The sequence below is a fragment of the Musa acuminata genome, chromosome BXJ2-3 (assembly GCF_036884655.1).
Source record: "Musa acuminata AAA Group cultivar baxijiao chromosome BXJ2-3, Cavendish_Baxijiao_AAA, whole genome shotgun sequence".
NCBI lineage: Eukaryota > Viridiplantae > Streptophyta > Magnoliopsida > Zingiberales > Musaceae > Musa > Musa acuminata.
In genome coordinates this window covers 43,752,707-43,767,061 of record NC_088340.1, presented here as the reverse complement: position 1 = coordinate 43,767,061, position 14,355 = coordinate 43,752,707, and the positions used below count along the sequence as shown (strand labels likewise).

The following is a 14,355-nucleotide window of genomic DNA, read 5'->3' as shown; positions in this document are numbered from 1 at the left end:
GACAAATAGGAAGCAAGGATCAGAACAAAGAAGCAAAATGCATTCGTCAGGATTTCAAGTCAAACACCAATCTACCAAGAGTGTTCAAACGTTATTACAAATCTGCAAGTAGTAATAACTCATAATTTCCTTAAGACAGGAAGCAAACTAATGCGCAGAGAAAGAAGAACATCTTCTGACCTAATGCATTCACCAACCTGCATGTTCTGCAATTCATGTAGAATTAAGGGAAGGTGCTATGTGATGTCGAGTACATGTGTCTGGGATATGATCAGTACACAGCAATAAAAGACATCAAAACAGACCCTATCCAAAGCTTCCCATCCTTCTCCTCCACTTCACTGACTGCTTTAACCACCTTGCCTTCCTTGTCCTCCAAAGTCTCCAGTAGATCCCCATTCGGGCCGTACTTAATGATCAACGCATGAAGTCTGCCTCCGACCAGCATAAAATAGTGATATTTGACCGGAATAGGGAGCTTCAGAAAAAATTTCCTCAACTTGCTATGATCAGCCATAAGATGTGCATATGTAGAATGACGACAATGAATCGCCACCCAGAATTCACCCTTCTCATTAGTCCTCACATTATCCGGGAATCCAGGGAGGTATGCAAAAACATCCGATGTACCTGCCTTTTCTCCCTTCAGCCAGTATCTATTCAACCTACACTTGCAAGTGCATGCTTGTCTGATTCAATTTACACAAGGAAATGGTGAATAAGAAGATGTGGAGACCAACCTGAGACGTGATCCTTCACAGAACAAAAGGAATGATCCATCCTTGCTTAGCGTCACACCATTGGGGAATTGAAGGCCCCGATGAAGGACAATTGTTTCTTTTGTAACCGGGTTGTATTTTAAAAGCCTACCAGAAGGTTCTCCAGAAAATATTAGTTGCATGAAGTTCCTGAAAGCACATACAAAGTTTATCTTTTCTGCTTTTAAATAATTTTGAACAAATAAATCCTGACAGAAAGTGAAGCCTAGCATGTCGATATATGTCTAGAACAAACTGACATATTTTCTCTAATTATGTAGCTATGCCATGCAAGTATGTAGAGAAATTCACTAGAGCAAGTAACAGAACAGTTCCACAGAGCAGACATAATTGCAAGAAAGAATAGCACATAACCATTCACTGATTCATATTCACCGGTGGTGGAAGACAAATAACAGTTATTTTCGCATTGAACTAGTAAATTTGGGACTTCGATTACGAAGGAAAGAATAACTGCTTTTTCTATCTTTTTATGGAACGTAAAAACATACGATGATCATAAAATTATTATTTCCCTGTGGAGGAAAGAATGATTGCCTTTTCATTTTAATTCATAAAAACTGGAACCAAATTGTAGATCATAACATAATGGTGTTTGCTTATTTCATATTTACCTTAGGAGGGGATTCCATTAACTAGCATTTAATAGTTGATGACAGAAATGAGAAAGCAAAACCCCTCCACTAGTTGAAAAGAATGCTAAACATCAAAATAAGGAAGATCGTTTTCGGTAAGGACTAACCAAATCCGATGTTATACAGTGTACACTATTGCATACTGTCTGTCAAAAGGTGTTAATGTTTAGTAGTAATGCTCAGAACCAGTTCACATATTTAGAGGCCAATATGTTAGGTAATACACCTAAATCAACCATTATGAAAATGGTAATTCAGTGATGTAGAGCCGATGCTGAGCTCAGCTTTCCAAGCGAGGAAGTTCATTTCTGTGTCTAGAGCCAGTGATGCCTACAAGGCAAGAAACCTTACTGTAATACTGAGGCCCATGCTCTTCAAAACTCAAAAGCAACTACTACATGCCACTATCATCTCATTGATGTTTCATAAAAGCTGTTATAGCACTACAATATCTTGTTTTGCATAACTACTTTTCTACTTGTTTATCTCTGTAACTTTGCAGTCGTGTAAAATCTGTAAATATCTGCTTAATGAATCTCAAAACTATAAATCCAATAGAGATTGCCAAGATACCTTACTAGACAGCACAAGAGATGCACTCACTGAATGATTGATTATATCTATTCTTCCAATATTTTTGTCCTATGTAAAAAGTGGGATGTGTGATTTAGGTAGTGGAAGATAAGAATATGAAGCATGATAACAGGCAAACATTTGTTAGTAAAGGTGTGGGAGGAGAGTTATCGGTAATTGTGTTAATTTGCACGGCCACTATGGTATAAAGACAAGGTAGGCAATACCGAACGTCACCTTTTTCATATATATATATATATATATATATATATATATATATATATATATATATATATATATATATATATATATATATATATTAGAAAAAGGTGACGTTCGGCGATGTCGCCTTTTTTGGTGACGTCGCCTTTTTCGGATTATATATATATATATATATATATATATATGTTCGGTATACCACTCGGTATACAGTTTCGTACCGTACCGAGCGAACGTCGAAACTCCGGTACGGTATGAAATTGCAGACCTTGGTATAAACAAACAGCAAGGTGCCATTAGAAGTTAGATATGTAAGATCATTATTTCTCAACATCATTGAGAAGATTCCTAATTTAGTGCTTGAATAAAGGAATCTGTTCCTCATGCATACCAAACCAGATTTAGAATGAACTCCAGTCAAACATGCAGGGATCAGGAGTATGGTGATGGATTCTTTGGATAGAACTGAACAGATGAAACTTCCATACTGAAAGCAACAATTGCAAAGAATTCAACAGTCCATCTCTTGACCTCAATGCTGTGAGTGGTCCATAGTCTCTGTCCAGTTCTTTTTCTTTTGTTTATGTTTTTACTTTTGTTTTAATTTTACTTCAATTATACTCTAATGAATCATTTCAATCTCCATAATGGGACTTCCCTCCAGATTTTATCCAAAAATAAACTCAAATAAAATTCTGATGTCAGTTGGGAGTTACATGCTGATATATAAGCGCTTAAACAAAGACATTGAGATGAAAAGACTGACCAGAGTTGAATGCTAAAACATAAGGAAAAAAACAACAAAATCCAGCTACAAATAAAATGAATAAAACTAAATTGACTAGATTATCCGTGGTTAAACACGTTTATGCTATAATTCGGTGATCTTGATTTATAATCTGAACATCAAGCACCAATGCAGTGTGATTCCACTACGAATGGATGCTAATACTAAGTATGGCAACTATTACAGGAAAATATTCTCAAGGTATTCGATGTAAACTTCAATAAGCATAGAAGGCTATCATAGGAGGAACATCAATTATAATTTTAGTACAATCTACTGAGGTTACATGGGATCATAATCTTTTCCATACGTTAACAGGTTGATAGCAATCAAAGCGAAAAATAGCAACATTGATTTTATCAAGTAAATGAAGTGTTAGAAGTTTGAAGAAAGGTACCTCCTCTGGTAGTTCGTGCTGCTGTCTGTGAAATAAACATTACCTTCCTCATCTATGTCCAAGTCATTCGTGAAATTAAATGGGACTCCTTCTGCTTCTGTGGTTAGTGGTGCAGCCAGGCCACCTTGCGGGCCTACTTTGAGCAAGCCAAAATAGGCATCAGCAATGTACAGGTCTCCGGTCCTTTTATCGAATCGAAGACCTAATGGTCGTCCACAGATATGTTCATTCTTTAAGTAACTAAAAAGTGACGGATTCAGGTTACATATTTCTGACCTACAATCAACAAACAATGAGAACAATCAACAAAGTTTTCAGGCTAAAACTATAAAAGGCTACCACATTTTGCAGAGAGATATATATCTTCTGTTTGTATGGAAAATGATGCAATGTACAAGTCTGCTTCACGGATAGACAGTCCTAGCCAAGCAGATCGTTCAATCCAGACATTCATTTCTTATGCAGTGACCCCGGAGTCCAAAATGGATATCGTTTGTTAAATCTCTGAATTCTCCTAGAAACAGGTTATCGAGAAATTGTGTGGACACCATACAGATTGCTTATAAGAGGCAATAGGTACAAACTTAATAACTAAACCTCATGTAAACCAGACCATCTGCAAAATACAACCCTTCCTGTTGTTCACAAAATGATCTAAAACTATAATCCTTCTTTTTTCAAGAAATTGTCTACTTTTGCTAATATTTCTTGTTTCAGTAAACCAATAGAACTACTTCTGGTAATTTCCAGTCGAGAAAGAAGACATGAAGTAGTAAAATTGTTACTTCGTATGGGTAACAATAGCTTCATTGCAATCAGGAGCACATCAATTTGGCCCAGACCAACAAAACTAAGAAAAAAGTCGATATTTACTGTGTCGCTATGTCTAAGCATTAGAATCAAAGCCATCAGCAAAAAAGATTACATATTTTGCGTCTGGAGATCAACGGTAGGTCAAACGATGTAGCCAGAATTTCCTCTGTGCATCTCTTTTCTATTCGTCAATACAACGAATTGAAAGGAGATGCAAAGAGGAAGGAGAGAGAGAGAAAGTCTGGTCCACCTCGAGACTGAAGTGTCCTTCCTCGTTACTTGCAAGCATAGAATCCGAAACTCTCGAAAGGCATACTTTCTACTACTCATTGTAAAGTAGGAAGACATCAAAAAGCACCAAGCGAAATCGAAAACCCAACCTACCTGTTGGGGGAAGTGTAGGCGAAGTCAACCCACGACTCCCCGTTCCAGAAGAGCACCCGGCCATCGGCGACGCCGGTGTAGGGCCCGCGACCCCGCGGGTCGAAGGCGATGCTCTCCGGGCCCTGCACCTGGTTAAGGAACCTGACCTCCGCTCCCCGGAGCCGATCCTCCGGGTCCCGCACGGCGGGGAACTCCGACCATGGAAGCAGCTCGACCGGGTACGTCTCGAAGCCGGGGAACTTCACCATTGGGCTGTGGCCTAGAGGGTCCAACCCGCAGTAGACCGCTGCGGCGATGACTAATCCAGCGAGGACGACGGCCGACGGCGCCATCGGCGGGTCTTGCTCTCCTCAGGCTCGTAATCCGGCGGCGGTGGAGGCTCCGGGTACGGGCTTCAGCGATCGACGCTTTCGAATTCTGTCGTCGTGTCCTCTCCGCCATTATTTATTGATGACGGAGTAGTTGGAGGGCGTTGTTCGGTTCGGTTGGGACCGGCGACATAAATGATGACGATGAATAATAATAATAATAATAATAATAATAATAATAATAATTATTATTATTATTATTATTATTATTATTATTATTATTATTATTATTATTATTATTATTGATGACGATGAATAATAATAATAGAAATAATAATATATGACAATATAATGTATATTTTGTGTTATATTTTAGGGTATGGATCCGATCAAAGTGTAGTTTGATGGGTTTTAGAGAGTCAGTTGATTTGAAGATGAGAGAGAAGTACCATTTTTGAGACCTCAGGTCACGAATTTGGCATGATATCATCCGATTATTTATGCAATGAGGAATTTTTATATGTCTTAATGATAGATTTGACCCATGAAATTAAATTTGAATTCGAATTCGAATCATAGATTCTCTTTGTCTCTCTCTCTTCTTACTCACATTTAAATCATACTAACCATTCAATAGCGTACTTTTTTTATAGTATTAATTGTAATTTTTTTTACACAGGGTAAATAACAAAGATAGGATTCAACTAAGAAGATTTATAGTAATTTGCCAAAGTATCTAACACATTCAACCTTCAATTATTAACTAATGTAAATATTTAATTTAATATTAAAATCATAATATTTCTTTTCATATATTTTTTAAAAATTCTTAATTTACAAGAGAATACGACTTGAATATATATTGATTTGATACAATTATGGTACAAATGGAGCACTATTGTTGTGGCTGGTGACGATGGCGGTGGCTACGATAAAGAAGAAAGCTACAGCAAAGAAAGAAGCTGTAGTAGAGAAGGAAGTTGCAGTAGAGGAGGAAGCTGTAGTAAAGGAAAGAGTTCCCCCCTTCTTTACTCTGTAGAGGCAAGGGATGTGGTGAATGACAAGCTTCGATGGTTGTGGAGCCTCGCTCGTCTCACCCGCTCTGATACCATGTTGGAAAGAATAGAAGATAAAAAGAATTATTGAAGAAGCTTTATCGAAGAAGTTTTAGCTTGAATACATTAACATGTCCCTTTCATATTTATACAGATTACGAGGAAGAATTTTTCTTAACAGAGGATTTCCTCGACAGAAGTTGAAAACGACAGACCAAATCGAGATGGGTAATAGTTGAGGTCAATCAAATCATGCCGTGGCCATTACTCTTAATTTAGAGATGATATGGATGTAAAAAAGCTATATACACAATCAACAGCATAAATTATAGATTTTGAAGCTTAGAAAAAGTACGGAAAGATATAAAGTATTGCCTCAGATTACTTTTCACTGTGAATGTTTTGTCGGTCTAAATCCCATTGCAAACTGATAATTGCATGTTCTTCGTGAGAAGCCACACAAACAGTGACTGCCATCCCTTTGTGCTTGACGGCAATCATTGTATCACCACAACTGTTGATTCCCCTCGACAGACTGCCCGAAATGAATGCGAGGCAAGTGTGCCCACTGCAAAGAACACAGAGTAAGTAATCGGATTGCTGCATAAGCTTTTCTTTTCTCGAGAAACTTATCAGAAAGAGTACGGTAGAAAGTTGCACTAAAAGAAAAGCAGAAATCTCTGATATTGATCGAATAGTATGCATTTTAGGTCGATTTCATTCGCAGGAAAAATGTAGTTTCAGCATAGTAGCTATCCTAATATGTTGTCATCGTTCTTTCCTAACATCTACTTATCCTGGAAGTCGAGTGATCTCAGAACATGAAGAACTTCTTACATTTTTTGCTGCAGTGCTGAAAGCTTCCCTATGGCTAATGTCAGGATTTCTTGCTTTTAATCTTCTTATCTCTTCTCTGTGGGCAAAAGAGGAACAGCAAAGTGACATGCGGTACATGTCAGAGTTAAAAGTAGTCTGTCCTTATCAGTTGGCACAATCAAACCAAAGATCGAAGCCAAAGTTTAAAGCACTCACTTGATAAATCTATTGTACACAGAAGGCACACGACGTCTTTTCCCAGCTGCTGCTGCTGCTGCTGCATTATTGAGCGCCACATAGATCGTACAGAGAAGAAGCGAAAGGAAATGAGAAACCAACAAATCAAACACATCAAAATCTTGATTTTGTGGGGAGTATTGAGTGTCAGATTCGTGTTTCTGAGGATGATGCACGAGGCTTACTGCGAACTCGAAGCATTTGTTGCTTGATGCTCTTCGTTGAGTTCATCGTATCTATCCCGGCGCATTTGGAGGAAGAAGATCCACAATCCCTGTGGAGTCCTTGAGATCCTATACTGTGATGCTGCCAACAAGTCATGACCTCAGTTGATGAACATTATACTGTGCTGCTGTCTTTCTGTTCCGAGTTCTAATCTCAGACAGTAGCATTCACAGAAACAGATCAAATATATATATGTTTGAATCATAACAAAAAGTGTAGAACCTGAATATCTTGGAGAGGGAGTCTCTGAAACTGAGCACCAAAATTGACAGACAACATATTTGCACAGTTCTCACATTGTACTGTCACATTGTCGAACAAGTTGTTGCATGGAATATTGACCTGTAGTTAGAATATCAACAAGGAAAACAAAAATGGAGTTATAGGTAGAGAAAAGAAATCTCAGAATAATAAGGAACTATGATTTCACATAAATAGCTCATGAACTCAGCTATATTTCATCTATCTATAGGCACAGAATCTAACCTAGCAAAATCTTAGCGAGAAGTTTATGGAAAGATGTTAGCGTAGAGACTAATGAATCAAAATAATTATCCAATATCAAGAACTTGAAGCTGAGGAGAAAGACTCTTTGTGACTTCTTTTCTCAGTTCTTACAGAAATCTCCCCCGAGTATCCTCCATTGTTTCTATCTGAACTCTTGTTCTCTCTCTTCCCGAGGAGCTTCCTGACATGAAAGAAGCTCCACGTTGCAAGCAACAAAATAAACGTGTTTTTTTCTTTGCAGTATGCTTTCGGGCCTCGTTGCTCCCAAGAAAACAATGGAGAGATGATGCGATGACACACGTACGGCAGACTAATAGATCTTCACATCTATCTACGTGAAGCTGTACATTCTTTGCGATAGATATGAATGATGAACTTATTGTGTCCGACCGAACGCAAAAAGAAGGAAAGCTACGAGAGAAGAAACAGTAGCATTTGAACGACGCCAAAGCATCAAGAAACGTTGGCTGGATTTTTGCGTCCTTTAGTTGGGTTCACATGCATGAAGCTCGGACTTCTCCGAGGTGTTGGGGGAATCAGATCTGTAGGAATCCCAAACATTTGCTGCTTCTGAAGCCATAGTTCAACTCACTTCTAATGTTTCATGTTACTGAAATCTAAAGGCGCGTCTCTCTATATATGTTCATAGCCATGCCAATGCAGATTAGGGTTTCAAGACAGAGAAAATTATCATCTAAGAGACCTTCAAGAACATGAGCAGATACATCAGATCGGTCATGTAACCTAATATTCTTCTCTCGGTATATTTAAAGCTAATGTTCATGAAAAATAGTCTTAGAAAAGGGAAATTTCATCCATGACCAAAGTTGGAGCTATCTACGCATATGTACATCCTTCTTGAACAAGTAGAGACCAGATCGAATTGGCAGGGAGAGAAGGAAGATGGCTGCGGCTTTTACCACGAGGATTGTGTTGCAGAAGCTGCAGTGAACGTAGCAAACTTGCTGCGTCGACATCGATCTCCGATCGCCGGCCGGTTGAGCATATGCTACGAGAGAAGCTTTAGGTAGGAAGAGAGAAGACGAGTGGCTATATATCAACATACGACGCTCCTTTTCTTCTGCATATGAGGATCGACGAGGTGCTTGGAAGAAGAAGACATACGGGAGTGGCTAACTAATGGATAACGAGGGAATTGTTCTATTGGAGTGTGAGAAAAGAGGATGGAAGGTCTGAGATTGCCTGAAGGTTAAGGTGGCGTTTTGCCGATGCAGAAGACAAAAGAAAAATTGACTATGGAAGGAGAGAGAGAGAGAGAGAGAGGAGCGATAGCTCTCGAGATAATATTCTCAATTTGTTTGGTTAAATATTTAAATCTAACCCATAATTGATCATTAATTTCATTGAATTTGAATTGCTAATTCAAAAATATTTAAGCCTAAGTTAATTATTATAGGACATTTTCACATGTTTACGTCGATCCAATATACTGACACGTCTCACACGTTTACGACGACGATCCAAATCTTTGTCTACTTTTGATCTAAGATCGTTTGAAGTATTGGTAAATTATTAATGTAACTCAGCTAAATTGTGATAGTTTCATGTTCAACATAAAATTATTTAAATTTAAGTTAATGATAATATACTCATCAGACTCTTATTCAATCTGACTATAGAGCTAAAAACAACACTCAATATTTTTTAGAAAAATATTTATATTTAAACGATATACATGACGTTCATATATGAACTCAAATTTGTGATCTATCACATATCGAATCGAATTCAAACTTTAAGCAATTATGATCGAATCGAAACTCACAGCAATGATTTGACAGGGACCGATCCTGGAGCCATAACCATTCTGCTCCCTCTCATCGACGTGAAATCTCAAGAACGACAACAGGTTAAAGGTGGTAGTGGACAAGTTAGATGGAGCACGAAGGTCTTGTCCCAATCCTGAGGAAATGGGCGAGATGGTTCAACGACTTGAAGAGACCACAACAAGTGACATGTTTGGTGCTCGAATCTTTTCTGCAGCGCTCCGCTGGTCCCTGAATGCTTGGCTTCATCCTGAAGCTGTCTTCTTCGGCTATCTCAGCTGGTTTATCATCTCGAGTTACACGGATTAGCATGATCTTAAGCTACGACATGCCCGAGCGACATAAGCTTGGTCTTACTTAGATCTATGGAGATTAGGATGAAGTACATGGTCTCTTCTCACAGAGAGACATGATTGCACTAGATTCTTATTCTCTTCTCCTTGGCTTGGTCGGCAGGTGGGCTCTCTTCGGAGAGCTCGGTTCCATGTTTCAGCAAGAGGACACAGTCCATGTCACGATCTTGGCAGGTGGGGCGACTTTGTTTTCGGAGCTTGCATTTGGTTTCATCATGTTCACAGCAGCTGTTATACCATTCGATGTGGCTTTTACCAGGAGGATATGATGATCGAGCGTCATGATCAATGTTCCAATAACTGGGAATATATATTAGTAGTTTAGAGGCTGTGAGATGCGTTACGTTGTGTTGCTGCTTTGCACCGGATGTGCAGTGTCTTCACTGTTCCAGTCTAGCGATTGATGAGTCCCCACCGGTGCTTACAGATAACAGTTACTTCGTCTATTTAATTACAGCTCCATGGGTACGACAGCTTTGGTCCCAAGGTCATCAAAAGTAGTGTTCAGCAATAGATAATTGCTGTGCAGCAAAAGAAGAGATAGAGATGGATGGATGGATGGAGAGCGAGTGAGAGTGAGAGGGAGGGAGGAAGGAAGACGGCCCAGGAAAGTGCTTCGGATTTAGATAAGCACACTGCAGCTGGAAAAAGATGAGAGAGAGAGAGAGAGAAGACGGGCAGGTGCTGCTTTCAACGACGCCTTGGGTTTCTTCTTCTCTTTCTTCACGGTCGCACACTCTTTCGGAGGAGGGACTCTTGCAGTGTGGGGAAATTACCAGGGTAACCTTCTCCTGCGGATCTTTGTTGGTGCGTTTTGGCAGCTTCCGAAGGGCTTTATCGGCATTTCGCTGCACACCAACCGTGGCGATCGGGCCCTCCTCGTGCCCGTCGACCTCCTCGTGCCCGTCGACCTCCTTTTAGTACCAAATAATTGTGACTCGAAATTACGCTTTAGCCCTCCGATGTATCGTTCGACCTGTTTGGATTGTCTCCCTCTAACCCGAACCCGAACCCGATAAGAGGTTTAATTCGAGACTGGTTCTTCTCGTCGCATCGAACTTGGAATCGTATCGGTTTGATTCCGATGATTGCTGACCCAAACCAGATTCGACCGAGCCCGAGTTCGATCCGACGAGCTGCTACCCGTTTTGTTTCTTCAGATAACGTGGAATGGGGAATCCAATGCGGTCATGTGGGCATTAAGATTGAATTACTGGTTGTCAGAGGGACAGGTTGGTCATTTTATAATGTAGTGAAAAATTGGAAGAAAAAGCAATAAAAATGGACTGCTGCTGCCTTCTCGCACGCTCACTCACGCAGCTCACCGATGGAGGAAAGAGGAACGGGGGCGGCGCCCGGGCTGGAAGCGGAGCTGGTCTCGATCCCGGCGACCCCGCGGGGGGTCTCGACGCCGGAGACGGTGACCCCGACCGGCCAGCGGTCGCCGCGGCCTCCTGGACCCGGCGGCGGCGCACCTGCAGCCGGGGCCAACTCGGTTAAGTCGTGGACTCCGACGCCAGCGATGGTGTCGCCGCGGTTTCTGAGCCCGTCGATATCTTCGACGGTGGGGACGCCCATGAAGCGCGTGCTGGTGAACCTGCGCGGCTACCTGGAGGAGGTGGGCCACCTGACGAAGCTCAACCCCCAGGACGCCTGGCTCCCCATCACCGAGTCCCGCAACGGCAACGCCCACTACGCCGCTTTCCACAACCTCAATGCCGGCATCGGCTTCCAGGCCCTCCTCCTCCCCGTCGCCTTCGCCTTCCTCGGATGGTCACCATCTCTCTCCTCCTCTCTTCCGCTCTACTTGCTTGATACTGTACTGTCTCTTTTGGGTCTCATTACTGCTTGATTTGTACGACATTATAGCATATCGTTGGCATGCATTGGGTACAATGTGGTGGAAACTGGTTCATCTGCATGGAGAATTAACCATCCATTGATCTGTAGAGAACATCACCTTTCCTTCTGGTCAAGCTTGTAATCTTATTCCTGTCCTTGACCAGAAGATGCCATTGTTGAAGAGAATAAGATGGCTGTCACATGTTTCATTGTATGCTGTTCTAAAGCTTGATGACTTGGATTGCAGGAGTTGGGGCATGATAGCTCTGACCATTGCTTACTTTTGGCAACTTTACACTCTCTGGATTCTGGTTAAGCTACATGAAGCTGTGCCTGGCAGAAGATACAATAGATATGTGGAGCTTGCACAGGCTGCATTTGGTGAGGCTGCTCTTCTCCTTCATTCTTTTTGACTTCATGAATTGAATATAGATAGCTAAGATCACATACAGGTATGTGGGAAATTTTTTGATGTCCTATTACCATGTTGATTTCATATTACAACCAAATTTATGTTCATTTCCCTGTAAACATGGCGGAGATGGACAAACTTCTTTTTCGGAGATTATAATTGTCTTGAAAGAATCACATTTATCAAATACGAAGTCCCAATTTGTTGCAGTTCTTGATCTGCATTGTACCATAATATGTTGAGCAGCTCAATCTTGAATTATTTGTTTGGAAGAAAAAATTATAATAGAGTGAAGAATCATATTGTTGACATGCTGTATACATTATCGCTACCTTTGTCTACAAAAGTGTTGTGTGTGGTGTAAAGGTGGTTAATTCTAACAGAAGTTTCGATTAAAGTTTACCTACTTGTTAAAGAGACATTTAGCAGCACATTCCTTTCGGTGCTTGTTGAAGCTTCTTCAGCAAATATGGGCTCTCTTTATCATGGTTATCACATTGTGCCTAGGCCATGAATTACCTGGAGCGTATCGAGAAAAAGATGGCAGTATGGCCTGCAAAATGAAATATTCTGAAATGCCAACTAAAGGAGATTTTGTTTATTGATATTAAGATTATATTGCGAGCCACAAATTGGATCCATGAACATTTGAGTATTTCTCTATCATGAGCCTAACTTCTTCTTACTTGGGGAATAAAAATGTCTGCTAGAGGTATAGAGATGTCGTAATGTTTGTGTATGTACTAAAGTCGATGTTTCTGGTTTTCACACTGCTAATAAGTAAATTATCTTTTTCTTCAGGAGAAAGGTTAGGTGTTTGGCTCGCCTTATTCCCAACAGTTTACTTATCGGCAGGAACTGCGACTGCACTGATTCTAATCGGAGGGGAAACAATGAAGCTCTTTTTCCAGATCGTCTGTGGATCCCTTTGTTCATCAAACCCGCTTTCAACTGTCGAGTGGTATCTTGTATTCACAATATTGTGCATTGTCCTGTCTCAGCTTCCAAACCTCAACTCCATTGCTGGGCTCTCTCTTATCGGAGCCGTAACAGCAATCACTTATGCTACCATGGCCTGGGTCCTCTCGGTCAGTCAAGAAAGGCCACCTTCCATCTCTTATCAGCCCCTGGCATCCACTTCTTTCGGTGCCACAGCTTTTTCAATCTTGAATGCCCTCGGCATAATAGCATTTGCATTCAGAGGACACAATCTTGCTCTAGAGATTCAGGTATTAGCTCCTGATCTCAAATATTAGTATGCCAAACTGAGCTTTGGTTAGCTTTCACCACTTTCGATTGGTTTATGAAATCTGCTGTTACTTGATATCCAGGCAACAATGCCATCGACCTTCAAACATCCTGCACATGTTCCAATGTGGAGAGGAGCTAAGGTTGCTTATCTTCTTATAGCCTTGTGTTTATTCCCTATCGCCATTGGAGGCTTCTGGGCCTACGGAAACCTGGTAAGTATAGTATCATAGCCAATATTGTGTTTAGAAGAATCTGTGATGGTATTTTCCTTCAAGGATTTTGTATAGTATGATATGATCACACTTTGGTTACATCTTCCAGATGCCAGCAGGAGGAATACTGAATGCTCTTTACGCCTTTCACAGCCATGATATCCCTAGGGGACTTCTGGCAACAACATTCCTCTTGGTGGTGTTCAATTGCCTCAGTAGCTTCCAGATATACTCCATGCCTGTGTTCGACAGTTTCGAGGCAGGTTACACCAGCCGAACGAATCGACCCTGCTCGATTTGGGTCCGATCTGGGTTCCGAGTCTTCTACGGTTTCATCTCGTTCTTCATCGGGGTAGCACTGCCTTTCCTCTCTAGCTTGGCTGGCCTGTTGGGTGGTCTCACTCTCCCTGTCACCTTTGCTTACCCTTGTTTCATGTGGATTGGTATAAAGAAGCCTCAGAGGTTTAGCTTCAGCTGGTATCTTAATTGGAGCCTTGGCATCATCGGCATGGCTTTCAGCTTAGCCTTATCTGCAGGAGGTGTTTGGAGCATGGTGAACAGTGGGCTAAAGCTCAAGTTCTTTAAGCCTAACTAGGTTCCTAAAGTTTTGATATATGGCATAAAGTCCAACAAGTATGTTGTTGTCATCCTCAAGGTTTGTCTTTTAATGTATTATTATGTGTGATGGATGCTTGTTTCTGAAGTCATAGCTTGATAAATTCCACTTGATTTGTCTCCACAAACCCTCTTCTAAAATTTAAGA

The 14,355-nt window shown here is 40.8% G+C and overlaps 3 protein-coding genes across 4 annotated transcripts; 1 reads left to right on the top strand and 2 right to left on the bottom strand.

The window, feature by feature from the left end:
- Positions 1-19: 19 nt before the first annotated feature.
- On the bottom strand, positions 20-5,089 carry LOC103979788 (protein STRICTOSIDINE SYNTHASE-LIKE 3). Its single transcript, XM_009396003.3, has 4 exons — positions 4,588-5,089; positions 3,391-3,666; positions 741-908; positions 20-665 (listed from the first exon to the last, which is right to left on the bottom strand). Exons 1-4 carry the CDS (start codon positions 4,917-4,919, stop codon positions 272-274), a joined length of 1,170 nt encoding a protein of 389 aa, XP_009394278.2. The 5' UTR covers positions 4,920-5,089; the 3' UTR covers positions 20-271.
- A 1,167-nt stretch (positions 5,090-6,256) lies between these two features.
- On the bottom strand, positions 6,257-8,990 carry LOC135608517 (axial regulator YABBY 5-like). 2 transcript variants are annotated; one of them, XM_065101491.1, is made up of 6 exons: positions 8,656-8,990; positions 7,451-7,570; positions 7,189-7,309; positions 6,983-7,040; positions 6,788-6,863; positions 6,257-6,518 (listed from the first exon to the last, which is right to left on the bottom strand). In XM_065101491.1, exons 1-6 carry the CDS (start codon positions 8,797-8,799, stop codon positions 6,456-6,458), a joined length of 582 nt encoding a protein of 193 aa, XP_064957563.1. In that variant the 5' UTR covers positions 8,800-8,990; the 3' UTR covers positions 6,257-6,455. The 2 variants fall into 2 exon arrangements, with proteins under 2 accessions (XP_064957563.1, XP_064957562.1); XM_065101490.1 differs by having other exon boundaries at positions 6,983-7,043; positions 8,656-8,987.
- A 2,179-nt stretch (positions 8,991-11,169) lies between these two features.
- On the top strand, positions 11,170-14,316 carry LOC135608516 (lysine histidine transporter-like 8). Its single transcript, XM_065101486.1, has 5 exons — positions 11,170-11,648; positions 11,965-12,098; positions 12,931-13,358; positions 13,461-13,592; positions 13,702-14,316. Exons 1-5 carry the CDS (start codon positions 11,203-11,205, stop codon positions 14,185-14,187), a joined length of 1,626 nt encoding a protein of 541 aa, XP_064957558.1. The 5' UTR covers positions 11,170-11,202; the 3' UTR covers positions 14,188-14,316.
- Positions 14,317-14,355: the final 39 nt, after the last annotated feature.